At 40.6% G+C, this 24,329-nt stretch overlaps 2 protein-coding genes and 1 long non-coding RNA gene across 5 annotated transcripts; all 3 read right to left on the reverse strand.

Annotated features, from left to right (window-relative positions):
• Positions 1 to 3,247: 3,247 nt before the first annotated feature.
• kctd6b (potassium channel tetramerization domain containing 6b) lies at positions 3,248 to 6,141 on the reverse strand. Of its 2 annotated transcripts, XM_021566826.3 has the most exons (3): positions 5,743 to 6,141; positions 4,768 to 4,887; positions 3,248 to 4,503 (listed from the first exon to the last, which is right to left on the reverse strand). In XM_021566826.3, the coding sequence occupies exons 2-3, from the start codon at positions 4,792 to 4,794 to the stop codon at positions 3,817 to 3,819; spliced, it is 714 nt and encodes a 237-aa protein (XP_021422501.1). In that variant the 5' UTR covers positions 4,795 to 4,887; positions 5,743 to 6,141; the 3' UTR covers positions 3,248 to 3,816. The 2 variants fall into 2 exon arrangements, with proteins under 2 accessions (XP_021422501.1, XP_021422502.1); XM_021566827.3 differs by lacking the exon at positions 4,768 to 4,887 and having other exon boundaries at positions 5,743 to 5,894.
• Positions 6,142 to 6,378: 237 nt separating this feature from the next.
• On the reverse strand, positions 6,379 to 12,080 carry abhd6b (abhydrolase domain containing 6, acylglycerol lipase b). Of its 2 annotated transcripts, XM_021566830.3 has the most exons (9): positions 11,827 to 12,080; positions 11,508 to 11,639; positions 10,929 to 11,085; positions 10,652 to 10,765; positions 10,338 to 10,470; positions 10,059 to 10,216; positions 7,446 to 7,500; positions 7,148 to 7,248; positions 6,379 to 6,843 (listed from the first exon to the last, which is right to left on the reverse strand). In XM_021566830.3, the coding sequence occupies exons 2-9, from the start codon at positions 11,630 to 11,632 to the stop codon at positions 6,664 to 6,666; spliced, it is 1,023 nt and encodes a 340-aa protein (XP_021422505.2). In that variant the 5' UTR covers positions 11,633 to 11,639; positions 11,827 to 12,080; the 3' UTR covers positions 6,379 to 6,663. The 2 variants fall into 2 exon arrangements, with proteins under 2 accessions (XP_021422505.2, XP_090059841.1); XM_090203715.1 differs by lacking the exons at positions 11,508 to 11,639; positions 11,827 to 12,080 and having other exon boundaries at positions 10,929 to 11,350.
• A 495-nt stretch (positions 12,081 to 12,575) lies between these two features.
• LOC149976952 (uncharacterized) lies at positions 12,576 to 14,332 on the reverse strand. The gene is made up of 2 exons (XR_016487572.1): positions 14,027 to 14,332; positions 12,576 to 12,827 (listed from the first exon to the last, which is right to left on the reverse strand). It is a non-coding gene; the product is annotated as an uncharacterized LOC149976952 (long non-coding RNA).
• Positions 14,333 to 24,329: the final 9,997 nt, after the last annotated feature.

The raw sequence follows: 24,329 nt of genomic DNA on the forward strand, positions 1-24,329 counted from the left end.
AATGTGAATAGAGCAGATTTGGAAATGGAAAATTAACCCAATTTGGAGACATAACCCTTGTTGTTCACGAGGTCAGCCTGGCCCTGCAACCTACATTCAGAATCCTATTCACTCATCTTTCCAAATAAGGTTTGGTTTTGGAAGTTGAGTTTGTTTATAGTCAGCTGTAGGCAGTTCCACTATTTGCATAAAATACTAATTGAACCCCGGGTTTTAAACAAGGCATAAACCATTGGGTGTAATCAGTGTTCCAGATACAGTAAATGGAGCTGACAAGATTAAAATGTTTCCCTGTTGTTATTGCCCTGTTGCACAACATTAATGATGCATTCATAACATCTCGTAAATTCGAAAATATCAGCATATGACTGGGAAAAATCCACTTGAATGCCACTCAAACTGGTAATTACTAGTGGGAAACTTGTCTATCATCTCTGAGCTCGGAATTCTCCCACATGTGGGGTGGCAGGTAGCCTAGTGGTTAGTGTTGGACTAGTAACTGGTTGAAGATCGAATCCCAGAGCTGACAATGTAAAATCTGCTGTTCTGCCCCTAAATAAGGCAGTTAACTGTTCCTAGGCCGTCATTGAAAATAAGAATTTGTTCTTAACTGACTTGCCTAGTTAAATAAAGGGGAAAACAACAATAATTTGTTTGCAAGTGTAACTGGTGTAAAATGGCTAGTTAGTTAGTGGTGCGCACTAGTAGTGTTTCAATTGGGCAGCTTTTGTGGAGCGATACAGTAGGTAAATGTTTGTGGGATGCAGTTGTTCAGAGGGCCCCTGGTTCGAGCCCAGGTTGGGGAAAGAAGAGGGAAGGAAGCAATACTGTTACATTGTGGTAAAAAAAAAAAAGTTAAACTCTGATCGCCATTCGTGGTGAATAAAGTAACACTACCTAATACTTCAATGCATTTTTCCACAAAAGGTGGGTAAACCCTTGTGCAAAATAAAAATATATTATGTAAATGGTGTTTATTTGCATTTACCCTCCACTACACTGTTTGTGAGCATGATAGCTGTACTTTTAGGTTATGGTTGACGCAGCTTGTTTGCCATTAGCCAATTGGTGTTCTCAACAAGTTCAAAACGAGTTCAAAGTATCTCTCCTTCCAGAGAGACATCAGGGACCGAATCATGGCTCTCTCGGGATATACTGTCCCAGTCCATACAGCCAGCTGGGTTCTCAGTACATTGCACAGGCAGGAATAAAGAACTCTCTGGGAAGAAAGGCAGTATTTCATTATTAACTACTCATAGTCTGACCAAGAATAATAGATGGCTGCATTCACACAAAGCTGAAAGCGTGAACCAGCGCACTTAACCGTGTCAAGATGACTGGGAATATGGTCGAATACAGTGTAGTTACTCCCTCCGTAAGGCAATCAAACAGCGAAAACGTCAGTACAGACAAGATTTACGTAGCAAGGTTTACAGACAATCACTGATTACAAAAGGAAAACCAACCAGGACACCAACGTCTTGCTCCCGGACAAGCTAAACACCTTAAACAATTTGAAGGCTATGCTACCAAATACTAATTGAGTGTATGTAAACTTCTGACCCACTGGGAATGTGATGAAAGAAATAAAAGTTGAAATAAATTATTCTCTCTACTATTATTCTGACATTTCACACTTAACATAAAGTGGTGATCCTAACTGACCTAAGACATTTCACACTTAGACATTTTTCACACCTAAGACATTTCACACTTTCACACCTAAGACATTTCACACTTAACATAAAGTGGTGATCCTAACTGACCTAAGACAGGGAATTTTTTACAATGATTAAATGTCAGGAATTGTGAAAAACTGAGTATAAATGTACTTGGCTAAGGTGTATGTAAACTTCCAACTTCAACTGTATTCAATCTCTCCCTATCCCAGTCTGCTGTCCACCATTGTTCCTGTACCCAAGAAAGCAAAGGTAACTGAACTAAATGACTCTGCAACTGGGTCCTGGACTTCCTGACGGGCCGCTCCCAGGTGGTGAAGGTAGGAAACAACACCTCCACTTCGCTGATCCTCAACACAGGGGACCCACAAGGGTGCGTGCTCAGCCCCCCCCCCCCCCCCCGTACTCTCTGTTCACTCATGACTGCGTGGCCACACACACCTCCAACTCAATCACCAAGTTTGCAGACGACACAACAGTAGTAGACTAGACCCGATTACCAACAATGACGAGACAGCCTACAGGGAAGAGGTGAGGGCCCTGGCAGAGTGGTGCCAGGACAATAACCTCTCCCTCAACAAAACGAAGGAGCTGATCGTGGACTTCAGGAAACAGCAGAGGGAGCATGTATCTATCCACATTAACAGGACCGCAGTGGAGAAGGTGGAAAGCTTCAAGTTCCTTGGCATACACATCACTGACAATCTGAAATGGTCCACCCACACAGACTGTGGTGAAGAAGGCACAACAACGCCTCTTCAACCGCAGGAGGCTGAAGAAATTTGCCTTGGCTCCTAAGACCCTCACAAACTTGTATGGATGTACAATTGAGAGCATCCTGTCGGGCTGTATCAACGCCTGGTACGGGAACTGCACCGCCCGCAACCACAGGGCTCTCTAGAGGGTGGTGCGGTCTGCCCAACGCATTACCGGGGGTACACTGCCTGCCCTCCAAGGCACCTACAGTACCCGATGTCACAGGAAGGCCAAAAAGATCATCAAGGACATCAACCACCCAAGCCACGGCCTGTTCCCCCCGCTATCATCCAGAAGGCGAGGTCAGTACAGGTGCTTCAAACCTGGGACCGAAAAACAGCTTCTATCTCAAGGCCATCAAACTGTTAAATAGCATTCACTAGCCAGCTACCACCCAGTTACTCAACCCTGCACCTTAGAGGCTGCTGCCCTATATCCATAGACATGGATTACTGAATTACTAGCCACTTTAATAATGGAACACTCGTCACTTGAATTATGTTAACATACTGATTTACTCATCTCATATGTATATACTGTATTCTATTCTACTGTATTTTAGTCAATGATCGACACCGACCACTTATCGCAAGCATTTTACTGATATCGTTCATTACAAGAAATCTAATTTGATCAAATAAGTGGCCTATACTAGAGAAATGTGACGATTGAAATGAAATAAGTTTGCTAATATGGGTGATTGTTAATGGGACAATTGATGGTTCAACCATTAAACTAGTAGTAGTAGTAGTAGTAGTTTAAAGGATATATGTTTAAATGGTGGTGCACATGGTTATAAACTTATCTTGCTATTTATCATTATTGCATCAATTCAGGCAATTTATTGTGATATGTTTTTTTGTCCATATCCCCCAGCTCTAAGACCAACTACATCACTGATGACATGAGCTCTAGAATGTTGAAATATAATACTTCATATTGAACATGCAATAATGCCTGGATTCTCAATTGCACCATGCAGATATCATAACCATATGCAATTTATGCCTAAACAGACAACAATGTTAACATTCAGATAAGACAGATGTATCCATATATTTACAGAAGAACTGTTGATTATTATGCATCATTTTATTTTCATGATCAAAGTGTGTTTATAGTATTAGGGCATGAATCTATCACTTTTTATTTGCACCTTCTCTCTTCCATTGTGAAGGACGAACCTATTATAGGATATTGTCTTATACACAGTGATTTCGTATCATCATGGCAATGAAATCTCATTACAAGCAGACCAACCAGCTTTTCTTTTTTTCTTTCAACAATACCATAATAATGTCAATATGTTGCCAATATGTTTGAGAGCGACGATGATGAAAACTGTATGGACGTGACTCCATAGACTACAGCTGTGGCACAGTCAGTCTTCTACTTTGCGAGCCGGTCTGCAGAATGTCCAGTGGTGCTCCACTGTATTCTCATTGGCTCGCTCGCTCATGTGATGCACTCGAGTGTTCCGGATGGTGAAGCCCTGCTTCATGATGTAGTCCATTAGGTGAACCCTGAGGGTCACTTCCTGGTGGTAGTCACACGGTCCAAAAGTGAAGGACACCTGAAAGTCTCTTGTGTCCATCATGTGTTTGTTCCACTTGGTGAAATTTTTGCAGATGCCCTCCAGCAGGGCTTGCACCTTGGTTGTTATGGTGAGCTGTGTGATAATGACAGCCACTGGGTTTGAATACTTGGATAGTTTCCGTGTGCTGGACAGCTCCACCACCTGCTCAAAGATGTCCAGAGGGTAGAGCGGCTTGGGTTCATTGAGGCAATGGATCAACGGTTCGATCAAGTAGAAATCCGCCTCCTTCCTCAGGAGGTCAGTTTCAGTGAAGTCCACAGGGAGTGTGAGCTCGGACGTACGTAGGAAGTTCAGCACGTACCGGAAGAGCGTCCCATCGCGGTCGATGAAGTAGTTTCCCTGGGCGTCCCGCGTTGTGGGAAAATCCCCACGGAACATGGCGCCCAGCATGGAGTCTGGGTACCGCTGCAGGGTTGATAGGGAGGTGGTGTACAGGTGGCCCCCCACATTCAAGGTCACTGGGTTAGTCATCTATAGAGTGAGAAATTGACAAATAATACATTAGCATTGTGGAATTAGACAAGAACATGAATATAGCTATATGAATAAATCAAGAAACAACAGCATCAACAGCAAGATATGATGAACAAAAACATCTGGCAATGCATCAAACATATTTCATTCTAACCACTGTGGTACTGGTCAACATACTCATCTCAGTAGCCACCAACATTACTCTTAATCTGCACTGAATTTTAAGGTAGCCTTGACTTCAGGTTGTCCTGTGTTACATACCCTATGGCCCCAGTCTCCATTCTCCATTTGTAAACAGAAAAGCCCACTTCAAGATCAAACCCAGAAAGGCTGCTGATATGATCAGAAACTTAGTGCAGTATGTCTGGTCTTCAATATCACCTGGGAAAACAAGATAAAAATGTAATCATATTGACACGGGTGTGTTCAGCAAAGTCAGGTGAGTTGGATTGGTCAAAGACTGCAAAACAAGCTCCGAACTGCACCTGTCAATTCACGATTTGCTTAAGAATAAACATCTGTGAGAGTTTATTCATAGAATCAATGATCATGATTCACTCAACAAGAGAATCGACTTACATATTGATCAGCTTGAGGTGGGACAAATCCTGAGCAGAGTTATTGTTAGATACCCATCACAGATGCCTTTGAACCTTCGAATTAGCAGGGAATTTATAATGTTGTGATTTTCAGGCATTTCAATGTGTGGACAGACTGAGGCCAATTTAGTGATTTCCCAAAATGAAGCTAAGAATGACAGACTATGAGAATGAAAATATGTTTTGCAAAGCTAAATAACTACCTACAGTACTGTTGATGTGACCTGTTAGTACAGAGAGAAATGAGAACACAGTAATATACATTGCACCATTAACACACGTACTACAGTGTGACGCCATTGATGCAGAAAAACACGTCCAGCCAGAGCACGGATGCAGATGCGCATCCCCACTTCATCAACTGGCTAGCTGCTAGTAGGCAGCGTAATTGGCAACGTAGACATCAAGAGCAACGATTTGGAGAGTTAGCTAACGATCTATGGCATTGTATTAAACACACTGTATTAAACACTCGTTTGAAATTGCATAGCAAAGGCTTATTTTGACATGCTCGTCTAGTGTATTTTGAGACAACCAACGTGCCATTAGCTACTGTTAGCTAGCTAGCTAGTTAGCTAAATATAACAGCTGTAATTTGTGCTATCTAAAGTGGTCGATAACATTAAAAAAAACATACCTGTATGTGAAAGGTTACCCTTATTATTTCATCGATTCTACATGTTCGTTTAAAAGCTATCTAGACTTATATTTTTGCTCTCATCAATGTTGGCTGCAAGGTGATGAATGGTGTCCGACCACTGTTCCCGATGCCCAGGCTACAGGGTAGTCATTAGTTACCACAACCACAAAATCATAAACCCCGCCTATTCCTACAATTGATATTCTTAAAATCTGATTTAAAACCTAACTCTTACCATAACCCTGATCTTAACCACACTGCTAACCTTATGCCTAACCCTGACCTTAAATTAACACCAAAAAGCACATTCTGGTTTATGATTTGTTTTCGATATAGCCACTTTGTGGCTTTGGTAAATAGTAAAAACCAGGCTGCAGCAAAACTAGCCAGCTGAACAAATGGACAACCAAATTCTTATGCGGGGTTGACGCTAATTCACGAAAATTACAGAGCTCTCACTTTTTTAAACATGAATGTGTACGTTTGATCAAATAAACATCAAACACACACACAAATACATCTACGGTGACTGTATTAAAACAAATTTTGTTTTGGTCAAATTAACAACAAACACATACATAAATACATCTACAGTGACTAGATTAAAACACATATTTTGAGTGATGATAGAAAAGAGATGGAAGTATTCTTTATTTTATGCACATAGGCTAGCTACAAACATTCCATCAGCATAGTTTGATGAAAATCAATTCAATTAGACACAGGCAGGGTTTAATAATTTAGTCAAATGTGATCAAACATTGCAGGAAGAGGAAAACAACATATTTGACCAAGATATTACATGGGTGAAAAAAATTCCTGAATCTGAAAAATTAAGAGTTTACAGTAAATAGTTGATCGTTAAACCAAAATAAAATACTTGACTAAATAATAAAATTTCCATAAAGAATGTATTTCTCAGGAGCGCTTCTTAATGGTTCCGCTGGTGGTACCCAGGGAGATAATAAACTCCATGATGAGTTTGGCTGTCCGGCGAGGCCTCTCCATCACCACAGAGTGGCCACAGTTCTCTAACAGGTCCACCCTGCAACCGGGCAAGGCCTCCGCCACTACCACAGCTCCAGAGACATCCACCACCTGGAGAAGAGAGCAGCTATAAGGTTACTCTTATTTATAGCATCCTTTCTTTTTGATACTATTATGAAAACATGGAGGGTCATATGATAATATATGCTATTTAGCAGATGCTTTTATCCAATTTTGACATATGGGTGGTCCTGGAAATTGAACCCACTATCCTGACATTGCAAGAGCCATGCTCTTCCAACTGAGCTATAGAGGATCATGGGAAGGCAGGTAACTGTCAACATCAGATGCATAATCCCTCTCCTAATATTGTTTAATTTGGATGCATAAGCCTTCTGGCTTTTGGTGTATTTACCTGGTCCTGTTTGCCCCAAATGACTTGCAAAGGGGCAGTAATCAGCTGCAAATTTTCCTGTAGGGCGTATCTGGAGTTCTCACCCAATATCTCCATGAAAACTGTGGAGAGATTCTAGATTTAGCAAACCTTGTCAAAATGAGCAACCCAACATCTGCGATTATGACCTATGACCTGCGACTATCTTATAATATTTAATATTTAATATCTATTTGTCATAGATATGACAAATATTCATACAGAGAAAAATACCTCAAAACATTTGGCTATGAGACAAAGGAATAGAACAGAGACAGACCTTCTTGATAAAAATCATTGTGTGGAAGCCGAACATCCACCAGTCCTTGAAGAATCTAACATATGAAAGCAAAAAATAACAACAGTCTGATATCATTTTTCTATTTGTAGGCATATGAAAGAGGAACATTAGGTAGGCCTTAATGCTTAACGATGAATGTTTTTTGAGTTCTGTTCGGTTTTGGTTCAATTCTTTTTATTTATGATTTCAGAGCTTTTAATGCAAATTCTAAAGCCCAAAATAGTGAACATTCAATTGCCAAAACATTGAAAATATTCCATTGTCTCTGTCAGCTCCACATTGGGTAAATATCAATAGAAAATTACTATGAAATAATTAAATATTTTGGTTGTGTATATTACTTCGTTTTTATTTGATGACTTTATTATTTTTCATTCCTTAAAGTCATAATTTAATCTCTTCTCAGGCAGTAGCAGCCAGCCAGACAGATAATCTAACGTCATCTCTGTGCTCCCCATTCTATACTGTCTTTAGTCATCCTATTTAGCTAGGCTAGCCTGCCTAAGTATGCTGCAAAGCTGTCTGACAAAATAATTTGACTAGTTCTTCAAGTAGATAAGGCATACTTTCTCTATCCCTCTCCTCTTTGTGTTGTGTACATTCCTCTCTGTAGTCTGTGTGTATCTAATGAAGCAGACGTAAAAGTGTATCCGTCTGTCTGAGCCGGATAGAACAGGTGCAATGGATTATGGTCATTGTAGTTAATTAACATGTTTCTGCGCTAAACTAGGTTGAACATTTGCTTAATGAAAACTACAACTCCCTCGGCCCAGCGTCCCACATAGTTCTTGACTTGCTTCTGCTCTCGAATGAATTGATTTCTCTCCAGAGAAACAGCGTGTTGGTATCACCAAAAAACAAACTAAATTAAATTAAAATACTTGAACCGAAATCTGTCAATTAGTTGTTTAATAATCAAAAAATAATAATTACGAAATGTCAGTTAATCGCTCAGCACTAGAAGGCCTAAAGCCTTTGCATTTTTTTTCTGACTGTTTTCCATTTTATTTGGTTAGTTCTCTTAAAAAGCACCCTCATAGATATGCAATAGACCTATAGCGCTTTGAAAGTGTGAGTGAAGGGTGGCAGTATTGAATTATGTTATCATAGGACTGCCCATAATTCCCTCTGGCCTACACCAATTGGTAGCCGAGGGTTTGCCTTAGGACGCAAAGGTGCGTCATGAGTCAAGGAGATGGTCTGATGTTTTTATTGACAACAGACCAAGCTAGATATGGGGGGAGGTTGTAGTGGGTGGAATATTAGGACAATTGGAGGTTTACACCGTTGCAGCAACAGTATGCTTAACAGTGCAAATATTATGGTAAGCTATATGGACACTTAATAATCATGGTGCTTTTTAATGCTAAGTTTACAAACATTGGTTGTGGTAAGTATAATTGAAACTTGGGTATCATTATGGTAAGTGGGGAAATAAGTACACTACCGGTCAAAAGTTTTAGAACACTTACTCATTCAAGGATTTCTATTTATTTTTACTATTTTTTACATTCTAGAATAATAGCAAAGACATCAAAACTATGAAATAACACATATGGAATCATGTAGTAACCAAAAAAGTGTTAAACAAATAAAAATATATTTGAGATTTGAGATTCTTCAAATAGCCACCCTTTTCCTTGATGACAGCTTTGCACACTCTTGGCATTCTCTCAACCAGCTTCATATCAAATCAAATCAAATTGTATTACACATGATTAGCAGATGTTAATGCGAGTGTAGCAAAATGCTTGTGCTTCTAGTTCCGACCATGCAGTAATATCTAACAAGTAATCTAACAATTTCACAACAACTACTTTACACACAAGTGCAAAGGAATGAATAATAATATGTACATATAAATATATGGATGAGCGATGGCCGAACGGCATAGGCAGGATGCAGTAGATGGTATAGAGTACAGTATATACATATGAGATGAGTAATGTAGGGTATGTGAACATTATATAAAGTGGCATTGTTTAAAGTGACTAGTGATACATTTATTATATCCAATTTTTTATTATTAAAGTGTCTAGAGACTTGAGTCAGTATGTTGGCAGCAGCCACTCAATGTTAGTGATGGCTGTTTAACAGTCTGATTGACTGACCAACATGTCTTAAAGTAATGATTTACTGTCGTTTCTCTTTGCTTATTTGAGCTGTTCTTGCCATAATATGGACTTGGTCTTTTACCAAATAGGGCTATCTTCTGTATACCACCCCTACCTTGTCACAACACAACTGATTGGCTCAAACACATTAAGAAGGAAATAAATTCCACAAATTAACTTTTAACAAGGTACACCTGTTAATTAAAATGCATTCCAGGTGACTACCTCATGAAACTGGTTGAGATAAATAAGTACAAATGTACCTTTATTTGACTAGGCAAGCCAGTTAAGAAAAAATGCTTATTTTACAATGACAGCCTTCCCCTAACCCCCCTTAGACTGCTGCGCCACTCGGGAATGCCAAGAGTGCACAACACTGTCATCAAGGAAAATGGTGGGGGAGGGGTAAAAAAAAATATATATATATATTTTTTAAATAAAGTAGGCCTAGACCTATGGATCAGTCTGATTACTCCACCTGTTGAGGGATCTTAAAGCGGACATGGGAGCAAAGCCTGAGCATATCCTCCATCTCCTCTGGTGTGGACGGAATCAGTGGGATGCTCAGAGTGTAATGGCTGTGCTCAAGGTCCTGCAGATGATTGTCAAATTTTGTCTCACAGGGGTATCGTATACCTAGGGGGTGAAGACATATTGATACTTTTTTTCTGATCAGAGACTGATTTTTTTCCCTGAATCTCTCCCTCTCTCACTCACACACAGTGATATCGCAATATTGTGATAATGTGTGACTGACCTGCTGGACAGATAAGGGTGATGCTACAGATTTCGGAGGGGAAGCTGGCTGCGTACACTCCTGCCACATTGCCCCCCATGGAGGTCCCGACCAGATGGAAGGGCTTCCTGTTCAGTCGAACGTTCTCCACAAACTGCATAAGGAGTACAACATAGAAACTCTGATGCTACGACTCGTGGTTATTTATTGTGACATAACTTAAGACAACTCTTCTTGTCCCCATTCGTGGTCACCAATGCATCTTTGATGATCTTTCATGCTGTGTATTGGGTGAGCATATGTTGTTCCGATGTGGTGACAGGACCAAGACCCACCTGATGAATCCTCTTGACCTGGCCCTGGATGGAATAGTCCTCTGAGTTGGTACGAGTGGTTCCCTCATGGCCAGGCATATCCACGCACAGTATGTGCAGGTGTTTGGGTAGATACTACATGCCATAGATACATGTCACAAAACTTGATATTTACCCTTTTATGGGAATCAACTATACACGCTAATACTTACTATTACAGTAGTAAAGATAAACCTACCTTTGTCCACAACTACTTTACCAGCCCACATCATACTAGGTGATTTATGGATTATGTTACCTTGACCATAGTGAGCCATGTGTCTTTGTGAGCAGAGAAACCATGTAGCATGAGGATGGATGGTCTGAACCCCGGCTTCCCTCTGTAAGAGTAACAGAAGCGGTATCCCCCACAGTCTGCATAGCGCACCTGTAGACCCAGGGTCCTCCTCCAGTACCTATTGAGGAATTGATAAATACTGTTTCTCTTTCTGAGTCTCTCTGCAACATGTAGAGAGAGATGAGTGGTCTGCTCTTTTACTGTTTCTATTTTGGATTTCCCTTTTAGCAAGAATGTCTTTAGAGCGTTGTTATGGCTCATGCTGCATGTTGCACCTGAGCAGGAAAAAGAGACGTGAATCTGACTGTGGTGTAGCACAGGATGTGGTTATAGGGGGACTGAAGGCTAGAATCAAGCTTTTCTACTATTATAGTGCAGTTTATTCAGTGGTGGGTGGGATCTCTTTTATGCAGATGTCTAAAGGAGGTGAAAAGGGTACAAAAAAAACAATCTCTCCCTTTAGCAACCTTCCTTTCTAATCCATAAAACTGTCTAAGAATTCGACACCACACAAGAGTGAAATACGGCACTATACCTTACCAGTAATATATTTTGATGAGGGCTGAGGGCCAGAGGAGAAAAGAGGCCACAAAAGACAGAATAGGAATGGCCAACGTTGCACCAGCAAGGACCAACAAGTTCACCATATCTAAATCCGCGGCCATGGCTCCCCTGTTCAAAATCAACACACACGCTGTTATACACATTATGCCTACTGTATAAGTATGGGTTAATACAAGTAGTTCTGATTTGACCTTCCCCGGGGGGAGGGGGGGACATGGGACATGTAGTAGGCCTAATCAATTTAATCCTAATAAAATGGCTATACATTGTGTAATAAATGAAGAAAGAAACTTACTTGATATGGTGATGTGTTTTTTATTCTCTTTGAATAACTGTCATGGGTCGGTTTAGTATGAGAATCTACCAGAAGAGCTGAATCATCTTCGTTGATCTGTCTGTCTAACGACCCAGTTGACCCAGATGTGAGATGCGTGGAAATTATTTGCCTGGTTATCTTCTCTTGAATGTTGATAAGTTTAACTGGAATTGAGTACGTTAACGGCAGACAGTCCTACTAGTCACTGGTTTATAGAGAACTCCTATTGATCTGTCTCTAAATAATTGTGTCAATTTTTTAAAGGGGACGTACACGTTTCCCTCTGTGATGTATTACAGTTCAAAGATGCCATGTTCATGACCTTTATTGCTTCATATTAGGGAAATAATTTGCTTTGTTGTAGTTGCATGTTTCACTTAATTTTTTACAATATGACTATATGTTTCTATTCGCAAATAAATTCACATTATTCCAAATTACACATAATTCATAGAATCAGTTAATCTTTATCCCTTTAACCCTATTCTTAACGGGCTGGTAGAGTATGTTGTCAGTGGACACAAATCTTCATTTGAACTTGATTGGTTAACTCCCCCAGCCCTCCTGCACCAATTTCCATAATTTGTATCCTTATGGGTTGCTGCAGTTCAGTGTTTGCAAATTGCCATTCTAATGTGGTATTTCTAATCACCATCTTTTGACTTCTCAACCACCTGGTAGAGCTCTATGTTTTTCCAGAAGAGACAGTGTAAAGGAGAAACTGGGAGTCAAGAAGCAGGAGGTGAGTTTAATAATAAAAGAAACAGAACGATACAAAACAGAAGTTGCGCCTGGACATGAAACACAACCAATACTGCCTGGGGAATAGAGCCAAGGGAGTGACAGATATAGGGGAGGTAATCAGTGTAGTGAGTCCAGGTGTGCCTTATAATGAGGCGCAGGTGCGCGTAATGATGATGCCAGGCATGTGTAATGGTGATTGCCAGGACCAGTGGTTAGTAAACCGCCCACGTCGAGAGCTGGAGAGGGGGAGTAGACGTGACAGACATTTAAAGGGTTAAACATTCAGTTAAATGTGTCTATAGTCTGAGTGATGTAATTTATGCAATACAAAGCAAACTAAGTCCATTCAAAGTGTTGAAATAAAATATTTAATGTAAATAAACAAGTGTTTATAGTTTTTACAGTATAAAAACATCTATTGACTAAGAACTCGTTGCCCAAATATAACAGAAGAGTGCAATGATTGCTTTACATCCAATAATCAGATTCAGAAGGATATGCACCATTTTTCTCTCCATGATAAGTATTATAATAAATTGCTGTAAAAGAAGTGCTTTTATGCACTCCATTTCCCAAACTCCTCCACTCTCCCCTCTCCTTATAATCTTTTGGCCCTGGGATTTGTGTTGTCTAGCCACAGAATGAGACACCTTTATGAGGTGTCAGGAGTTCACCTAGGGGTCATGATAGGGGCTGTACCAAATGTTTGATGTATTATAATAATTGATTATGCGTATGTTGTATTAATAGAAGGGGAGGGATTATAAGACCCTGTCCTCCTTACATTTATAGAGTCCTAGACTACAGATTAACATATATATATATATATATATATATATATATTAATTATAGGAGGTTTAGTATTGTTCCACAGTTGTTTTCTGGTCTCTCTGCCTCTTATAAAAAGACACCCCACTGAGAAATGTGTGACAGACAGAACTCTGCAGGGGAGTGTAGGAGATGTCATGACTGAACTGACCAGGTCAGGTTACAGGAGACCACAACCCTACAGATTCTCTCTCAACCCCAACAGAGGAGGAAAGATCTAGGGGTCTGAAGATGTGGGGGGGTTTTATGACCCCTCACGCCCCTGGTAAATCTCAGGCCACAGACAAATTCCTTTGTCCTGTCACTATGGAGAACCAGCCTCAGAACATTAAACATGAAATAAAGGGACTTCGGAAAAATGGTTTCCGTCAGCCACAATGGTGGTCATGACAATAGATGGAATATGAAAATGTCATTTTCGTTTTGTTATTAAAAGGTTAATAGATGACGTTATTACGAAAACATTGTAATGTGAAGAGTTTTCCTAGTATATGTTTGATGTTTATACATTGTACGGAAAATATCCAAATCAAAAAGAATGTTTTGGGGAAGATGAAATGTTAAGTTAGTTGTGTAAAATTGGATTTGAATAAAATCGAGACCTTACCTCATTAACTTGGTACGCCCAGAGAACTGTCCTAAAGGCGGTTACGCCCACTTCTGACCCAAGGGTATAAAACCTGTGAGTATAGAATTTACATGAAGACTACGTGACCCAAGCTGCAGCAAGGTCTAAAAAGGTCAACGAACCCAGAACGCAACGCAAGGTTGAGGACAAAAAAAACATTTTCTACCCAAGCTACGGATGAGTAGCTGTGTCCAAGCGGGTGAATTCAAGTTGAACCACCTAGCCTCCATCTCCATCTATGCTGTGAGCTCTGAGCTACAGAGCCGTCTGTCCTCAGAATACCCCTTCCAGAGCAAAGGGTGAGGGAACAGACTCCTAAGCCAAAAGGACACTGACATCGTGAGGACGACCAGAGAGGTGCGCCGGAGTAGTGTGTCATCGAGCCGCCTGGACAGCCCACGCAGAGAATCCTCGGCGATCATCCCCACGTAATTACATCATTATATTAGAATAGCATAGCTGACAAATTCATTCAAATGTATATTTCTCGTGTACTTTCTTTTTTCTCTTTTGAAATCCCCATTGTGGGTAACACGCGTCATAGTGTGCTGGCCCGTTATACTACGCTCTAATCAATAGCCTATAATGTGTTTTGTCTATCTTTTATCATCATTTTAGCTTTTTGGTAAATAAATATTCAACTACGATTGGTGTGGTACGAACTCATTGGTGAGACCTGAAGCTGTGCAGATTCACGAGCTATACAACGTTCAGAATGAGATTGGTAGAGGCAACTGGTTAATTAGCGGCTGTTGTCAAATCGATATTCTGATATTCTTTGAGTTAATTTGGGAAATAGAAACTCAATAAAAACTAGTTTTCCCATGGTGCCCCAGGTTAATGAGTTAACAATTGCTTCAGCCTCCTGAGGTTGAAAAGGCGCTGTTGTGCTTTCTCCCCACACTGTCTGTGTGGGTGGACCATTTCAGTTTGTCTGATGTGTACGGCGAGGAACTTAAAAACTTTCCACCTTCTCCACTGCTGTCCCTTCGATGTGGATAGTGGGGTTCTCCCTCATCTGTTTCCTGAAGTCCACGATCATCTCCTTTGTTTTGTTGACGTTGAGTTAGAGGTTGTTTTCCTGACACCAAACTCTGAGTGCCCACAACTGTTGTGTCGTCTGCAAACTTGATTGAGTTGGAGGCGCGCATGGCCACGCAGTTATGGGTGAACAGGGAGTACAGGAGAGGGCTGAGAACGCACCCTTGTGGGGCCCCAGTGTTGAGGGTCAGCAAAGTGGAGATGTTTCTTACATTCACGACCGGGGGCGGCCCATTAGAAAGTCCAGGACCCAATTGCACAGGGCGGGGTTGAGACCCAGGGTCTCCAGCTTGATGAGCTTGGAGGGTACTATGGTGTTGAATGCTGAACTGCAGTCAATGAACAGCATTCTTGCATCGTCTGTGGACCTGTTGTATGCAAACTGAAGTGGGTCTAGGGTGGCAGGTAAGGTGGAGGTGATCTGATCCTTGACTAGTCTCTCAAAGCACTTCATGATGACAGAAGTGAGTGCTATGGGGCGGTAGTCATTTAGTTCAGTTATTGTTGCCTTGGGTACCGGAACAATAGTGGCCATCTTGAAGCATGTGGTGACAGCAGACTGGGATAGGGATTGATTGAAAATATCCGTAAACACACCAGCCAGCTGGTGATATTCTCTCACCAAGAAAAAAAAAAAGCTTAGGCTACTTCCCCAGATGCTACTCATACATTTATGAAAACTGTTTCTCACAATAGTTGGATGCATCTTTTCACATATATTCCCGGACCATACAATCTTGTTTTGATGATTTGAACGCTTCCTTAACAGACAGCTGCAAGCTTGTTTGTCTCAGACATGCTTATCTTCTCTAGTCCATGTTCAATGTCATTCATATTTTACACACGGCCTACCACCTTTCTGAATTGACCAATCAAGTAGCATCTTGCATGTCAAACGATGGAGGAGCTTTTATGGCCTCAACTAAAAATTATAGGTACAATATGTCATTGCCATTTCTGTGTTTATTCTTCCAATGCACCTTATGGTATTAAAGTTTAAGTTAAGTTCCGATTGTTGTCCTTGCCATTCTTTCATTAGTGTTTAAAACTTACAATGACTAATTGTGTAATACAATGTTAAAACTATGTATTAGAAACGCTATGTTTTACTACAGTCTTTGCTGTTGAGCCTATTTTAGCAGGGAGTCATCCTGAGACAAAAGTATCTTTTACAGAAGAGCTCTAATAATAAAAACATATACATTAATACAATATGAAAAGCAAAGCAGATAAAAAAAGTCAAAGAAAAACTAAGACCGGGTATGGTAACTAAGTTATTAATGAATGACATTAGGTAAAGTTTTCGTACGAGAATTCAAAGAACCTACTTTCAAATACAGAATGCATTGATGTGTACCGAACCTGTCAGCCGTAGTAAAGTGTAGTGCGTTTAGATAAAATGTATCATTTTGTAAATGCATCAAACACTTGTGGCTTTCATGTGCAAGCTTCAAATAAACAACCTGTCAATCATTTATTTCACAAGGCAAGTCAGTTAAGAACAAATTCTTATTTACAATGACGGCCTAGGAACAGTGGGTTAACTGTCTTGTTCAGGGTCAAAACGACAGATTTACCTTGTCAGTTCGGGATTCAATCTAGCAACCTTCTGGTTACTGGCCCAATGCTCTAACCACCAGGCTACTGGAGAGGTTGGTTTAATTATTTACTGTACTGTCTACTTAATTATTTTGACCTTACATTCATGTGAAGTAATCGGACTTAGTTTAGTCAATTAAAAGCCTGGTTAAGTTTTTGGTTTTTGTGGTTTTATTTTCCTTGAGTCACTTTCGTATTGCATGGGAGAACTTTCTGGAAACTGTAATCTATGATTTAAGTATATACATTATATATATTAGTAATATAACTAGTGTCTTTTTCCCCCTAACGACTACATTTTGTTAATTTACTTATATTATTCCCATGCGGATTCATCCGAGCCTGTGGTGAGAGGGTAACACTTGCATGATCAAGGAAGTCAAAAACTGAGAGCTACAGTAGTCTGTAAAAGGAGATATTTGATCTCCATCCCCATCTTTAGCTCCATGTAGGCTCACCAGCTTTACTGCAGTCCACATTGAAGATATTTCTCCTTCCCATACAGGCTTCACTCAGACCTGGCCCGCTACTGACAACCTTACAGGTATCAGACTGGAAGGAGGACCATAGAGAGGACGCAAAACAGCCATTGATTACTCTTCCTCATCAGATGACCTGTGATGGGTGATCAAATGTTACGATATGATCCGTATGTAGTTTGTGCGCCTAATTTCCCCCTCTAAATGAGATATGGAAAGACGAGACAGTAAACCTCCATAAAATAATAGAACTGATTGATACCTTTGGTCTGTCCCCAACCCTGATGCATCATCTCCAGCAGAGCCATGCACTGGCACCAGGTGAGCACTCTGAATGTGTCAGATGTCAGTCTTTAGTCATTGTTTCAGGCTTGTTTTCTGAAAAATGAAGAAGAATGAGACCATTCTTTCACTTTCAGTGGACTGTAGAAAGAAGCAGAGCTGGTTTGAATGCGTGACCGATTGCGCGGCCTTCGTTATTTTTCCTTTCAATTGAAAACGCTATTGTCCGTTTGAAATATTATCGATTTAGACAATAGACAACCTGAGGATTAATTATAAGCATCGTTTGACATGTTGACCAACTTTTCCGATACTATTAGGATGTATTCGTCTGCATGTCGTGACTGCCTTTGAGCCAGTGGATTACTGAACAAAATGCGCCAACCAAACTGAGTTTTTGGGACATAAAGAGTGACCTTATCTAACAAAACATTTGTGTAGCTGGGACTCTTGTGACTGCAACCATATGAAGATCTTCAAAGGTAAGTGATTAATTTTAAATCGCCATTTCTGACTTTTGTAATTCCTTTACACACCTGAAGGGCACTTTTCGGCATTTGCTGTATGATTGATGAGAATCTCCATATTACAAATGTACGGTCCCTTACTAGACGTCCGCAAATATTTCTAAAATTCGCTGGCGGCGGGCTGTGCACCGGGGCCAGATCTTCTGGGAAGTCATCAAACGAAGTCTCGGACAATCGGTTTCCGTTTCATAAAAATTTTCAAATTTATAATTTTTCCGCTTTCCCAGAAAATTCCACCAGATGGCGAATGGAATCTTATTGCAAATGTACAAAACATCACCAATCACGACATGGCCATTTCTCCTAAACGGAAGAGGCTTCGAAGACGAAACTTGGTGAGCATAGGTTTGGACTAATGTGCTGTTTGCCCAGAAACAAGATGGCGTCGAGGCCTCAACGCTTTTTGAGTTAAGGCCATTTTTCAGGGATTATAAAGTCAAAACGAAAATAGAGCGCCAATTTGTCCACTCCATGTCAAAGTACATGAACATACGGTGTCAGGAAAAAAGATCCAGCCATTTATCTATCGTAATTTAGGAGAAATCGTACAATGTGTGATGGTCAAATAATTTGTTTTTTTTCAAAAAAAGTTAGATCCAGTTGCGGCGTGTTCAGACGAATCCATTAAGGCGGGTTCGGAGCTCTGCGAGACTTGTGATTTTCTGAAATCTCACACACTCATTCAACCATCTGTAAATCAGTCAGTTCTTAACATTAATACTTAAAATTCAGAATTCTGTAAGAGCCTAGAGGATGTGTTCACTTTCAGCTTCCTGTGTCAACTGGAAGTGCTTTAACCTCTCTGGTACAAGTGGGACGCTAGCGACCAATTCAAAACAGAAATCCCATAATTAAAATTCCTCAAACAAACAAGTATTCTACACCATTTTAAAGATAAACTTCTTGTAAATCCAACCACAGTGTCCATTTTCAAAAAGGCTTTACGGCGAAAGCACACCAAACGATTATGTTAGGTCAGCGCCTAGTCACAGAAAACCATACAGCCATTTTCCAACCAAGGAGAAGTGTAAAAAAAGTCAGAAATAAAATTAAAATGAATCACTTACCTTTGATGATCTTCATCTGGTGGCACTCCCAGGTCTCCATGTTAGACAATAAATGTTTGTTTTGTTCTATAATGTCCCTCTTTATGACCACAAACCTCCTTTTTGTTCACGCGTTTAGTCCAGTAATCCAAATGCACAAGGTGCGGGCACTAAGTCCAGACGAAAAGATTTTTAAAAGTACAATAAAAGTTTGTAGAAACATGTCAAACGATGTTTAAAATCAATCCTCGGGTTGTTTATGTCATAAATAATATTTCAACCAGACAAAAAGCTTTGTCAATAGAAAAGGAGAAACAAGAAAGGCGGGCTCCCGATCACACGCTTGGCTCATGTCTCGAAATTTCCACTGTCCACTCATTGAATGTGCTGTCTCCCTCATTTTTCAGAGTAAAAGCCTGAAACAATGCCTAAAGACTGGCCAAATGTAGAGGAAGCCACAGAGATCATGAACTGGGTCCTTAGTCTTGGTATGGTGGATAGGCTTTCAATGGAAAACAGCCTTTCAAAATAATAGTACTTCCTGGTTGGATTTTCCTCAGGTTCTCACCTGCCATATCAGTTCTGTTATTCTCAGACATTATTTTAACAGTTTTGGAAACTTGTGTTTTCTATCTGATGTCAAATAAATAAACTCACACAGCAAGGACGGAGTGACAGTGTGGGGCTTAGAGACAGAGCCTGCAATAGTTAACTTTATTCAAACTACCAAAGAACCGTCAGACCTAGAGCTCTGAAACTTTAGAAACCTGTTCTAGAGCTCAAGTCGATAGTGCACGGTGAGTTGTGGCTCTAGAAGGTTCTCAGACAGAGAAACAGCCTCGTACATTTGCAATAATTCAATTCATTTTGACCATCACGGAAATGACGACATTTAGAAAAGTCGCAAGACTAGGTGCATTGAAACCGCCTCAGCCCATAGAGACGGACCCTAACGTTTGTCCAATAGCTCATTCAAGGACCCCGTAGCAACACACAGATTTTTATTTTATTTTCAGCACCAATTAAGGTCGCTGCTCGGGCTCCAAATGACCTATCGAGCCGTAACTTGGGTTTCAGGGTCGCCTCAGCTAGGCCTACATAATGTCAACACTGGACCCGCAGCTAGAACGTTACTACGTGTTTTATGTTTTTATTGTGGTGTAAACTGAAGGCGCTGTGAATTTTGGGCCTGCTCTGAAATATGTGATGGTTGGCTTCTAAACAAGTTGGAAAAAGTGGGTGTGGTGTCAATATCATATCTAATTGACTGATGGACGGTGACTTGCTGGCTGATTTCTGTCCATTTGCAATATGTTTAAACAATGATAGACCATCACCAAATTGACATGAAATCAACAACGAGCGATGGAGAGGAACCACTAGCACTGCCCGGCCATCATGCTCGTCATGTCAATTTGGTTCATCGGGCCAGTCAATTTTGCATTTCTGTAGTATTTTTGAGCATGTCAAATTCGTGATGGTAAATGCCCATTGAAACATATTGCAAATGGACAGCTGTGCACCTGGTGATTGAAATGGGTTACCAGGAGCACATTTAAAAAAAAATGTTTTAATGCCTTTAGGGGGGAGCAAGAGGTCTACGGTTGGGTAGGGATGGCCACCCGTGCCCATCCAATAGGGGACGCTCCTGGTCATTTTGGACGTTTAAAAAAAAAAAAAATCATAAAATAAAACAGTTCCACTTCTCCCATCACAAATAGACCATCTTGGTTGATTCATGAATTAACATAGTGCTATATATAATTTGGGCAGTATAAATGCCATTTGAACATGGTTCACTGACTTTTGGGTTTGGAAACCGACTTCCTATGATCGTACATGGCAAATGGACATAACATCCTGATTTGGCATTTTCAATACTTTCATATTGCATTTGGACATTTATCGCATTTGGCAATGATTCACTGATTTTTGACTTCCTATGAAATCATATTGCAAATGGACAAAACATATGCTTTACTAGCGATGACAAGTAAAAACAATATGACAGTAAAATGACAAAAGTATGTTCATACAGTTCTTATACATGTATAGTTGACAAAAAAATACTAATTTCAAAAAAACGGTCCAGAAAGCACATTAAGGGGGTGATACGTTTTGGAAAAAATTGTCAAATGTTCAAATTTTTACCCTTGGGTCTTGACTTGAACATTTACTATGTGCACGCTCGCCATCTATTGGACATCTATTGGATTAGGTTAATCCCATACACGTTGCTGACACTGGCGATAGTTGCAGATCCCTGGAAGTGGGTTTTGCTGTCTCTGATATAGCCACTGGCACCTCTGCTGTAAATGGACTCCCTGGACAATACATAAGACATACTTTTGTGTATGTTGACACCTTCAAATGAGTGGAATTGGCTATTTCAGACAAACATTGGCAGTAGAATGGCCTTACTGAAGAGCTCAGTGACTTTCTAAGCGGCACCGTCATAGGATGCCACCTTTCCAACAAGTCAGTTCAGCATCAGCACAACTGTTCATCGGGAACTTCATGAAATGGGTTTCCATGGCTAAGCAGCCACACACAAGCCTAAGATCACCCTACGCAATGCCAAGCGTCAGCTGGAGTGGTGTAAAGCTCCCCGCCATTGGAATATGGAACACTGTTTTTCATGGTTCGGGCTAGGCCCCTTAGTTCCAGTGAAGGGAAATATTAATGCTACAGTATTCAATGACATTCTAGACGATTTTGTGCTTCCAACTTTGTGGAAACAGTTTGGGAAAGGCCCTTTCCTGTTTCAGCATGACTCTGCCCCCATGTGTAAAGCGAGGTCCATACAGAAATGGTTTGTTGAGATCGGTGTGGAAGAACTTGACTGGCCTGCACAGAGCACTGACCTCAACCCCATCAAACACCTTTGTGATGAATTGGAGCCAGGCCTAATCATCCAACATCAGTGCCCGACCTCACTAATGCTCGTGGCTGAATGGAAGCCCTCGTAGCAATGTTCCAACATCTCGTCAATAGCCCGTGGAGGCTGTTACAGCAGCAAAGGGGGGACCAACTCCATATTAATGCCCATGAATTTTGAATGAGATGGTCGATGAGCAGGTGTCCACATACTTTTGGTCATGTAGTGTACATTGCATACGGTTTGAATACAAATACAGCTTCTCTGTTCAAACTGTTCTATTTACTAACATTTGTTCAAAGAAATAATGTAGCTACCTGGCATATGTTCTTCTATGTATTTGTCTGAGAGGGTTCCGTGGGGCAGAAGGAGAGGACACAGAAACCATCCGCCGTCTGGACCTACACAGTACTGGGACCCTCGATGGCCAGAGTCAGACTCCCAGAGGCTGATAAATTGTTCAGCCACAAAGTCTTAGTCGAATTTCTGAAAATATTCACATGGTGATATGTTTTTGTTTCAGGGGGAGATTTGTGACTCTGCATCTTGTATATTCACAAAGTCTGAGATCTCAAAAGGTGCGCTCCCCGTCACAAGATGGCAAAATCCACATGACAGTCAAATAAAAAAATACATGAGTCAGAAATTAAATAATTCTCACTGGTATGAGTCATAACAGCAACATACTATGGGGCCTCTCCAGTCTTGCTACAATCAATTGTAAAGATCTGGGGAGTTTGGGCGCAAGTTCCTGACTCCAAGCCTGACCCTGAGACTATCAACTTGTTGGCCTGATTTGTGGGCAGCACTTGTAGTGGGAAAGACTGAAATGCAGTAAAGAACATGTTTACACTCCCGAGTGGCGCAGCGATCTAAGGCACTGCATCTCAATGCTAGAGGCTTCACTACAGACCATGGTTCGATTCCAGGCTGTATCACAACCGACTGTGATCGAGAGTCCATTAGGGCAGCGCACAATCGGCCCAGCGTCGTCCAGGTTTGGCCATCATTGTAAATAATAATGTTCTTAAATTACTTTCCTAGTTAAATGAAATCATTGTTTCCTTAAAATGGGATTTCGCACTTTTAAAAAGTTTTTTTTTTTTTTTTTGTCTTACCTGCGAACTCATCCTCATACTTGACAACCAGAGAGTGAGAATCCTCCATGGAAGGGGAGTAGGCTACTGAGTATGTCCCATCCCCATTGTATGTTACCGCCACAAGCTCACCTGGTTATTTTAAATCAAAAAGAGCTTAATACTTCACCCATGTAAAATTCTTAAGCTTAATTGAAACCAACTCAAGAGATGACTGCAAAACACAGATACTCATCACTTGGTGTCATAACAGTCAGACTGGGGTCTCTCCAGTCAATTGTGAATATCGGAGAGAACATTGCACAAATTCCTGACTGCAAGCTTGTCTTGATTTGTCCTAACAAAAAAGTACCAACCTCTGCAAAAATATGGTCAGACTAGGATCCTGCATATGTACATCATAACTATATAAAAAAATGTACACACTAAACATTTCCCATCTGAAAAAAATTGATCTCACCTAGAGAATGCCTCTTCATTGGCATATTTGACCACCAGAGTAAGGACCCACCATAGAAGGGGAGTAGGCCACTGAATATGTCCCATCACCATTGTCTGTCACCTCCAAAAGTTCTATCTTACCTGGTAAATCAAGCAACAACCAAAATGTCTGTATATTTGAAATAGATGAGTATCTTGATATAATTTGTACCCACCACTTGGTGTCATAACAGCCACATATGCTAGTACTTCTCCAACCTTGCTACAGTTTATGGTGAAGGTCTGAGGAGTTTTGACACAGTCTCCAAGCTTGTCCCAGACACTTTGACATCACTGACACCAGAAGCATTCTTCACTGATACTTTGAAAGGGCTACCTGTTTGATAGATGGACTCAACCAAATCTTTACAATCAACTTCTTGTCACGTCTACTCCCACTCCTCCCCTCTGCCGGGTTACTAACCATTGATCCTGGCAACCATCATTAAGCACACCTGTCATCAATCATTACGCACACCTGCACTTCATTATGAGACACACCTGGACTCCATTACCTCACTCATTACCTCCCCTTTAACTGGCACTTCCTGAGGTCCTTTCCCCAGCCAGTATTGTGTCTGTGTTTCATGTCAAGACGCTACTCCTATGGTGTATTATTCCATGTTCTTTGTTTTATTAAATGTACCACCTGCTTCTCGACTCGCAGTGCATACATTATGCTTGTCTAATGTTCCAAATAAATATCATCCATTTTAGATTACTCAATACTAGTAGGGCTCATATATGAAGAGTATAAATTAAGTTGAAATCTTATCTGATAAACAAATATGTGTCTCTACAGTTCTCACGTTACCAACAATGGTAACAGAAAGGGCATCAATGGCACACAAAC

Source organism: Oncorhynchus mykiss, chromosome 16 (genome assembly GCF_057628025.1).
Source record: "Oncorhynchus mykiss isolate SJ-2025 chromosome 16, ASM5762802v1, whole genome shotgun sequence".
NCBI lineage: Eukaryota > Metazoa > Chordata > Actinopteri > Salmoniformes > Salmonidae > Oncorhynchus > Oncorhynchus mykiss.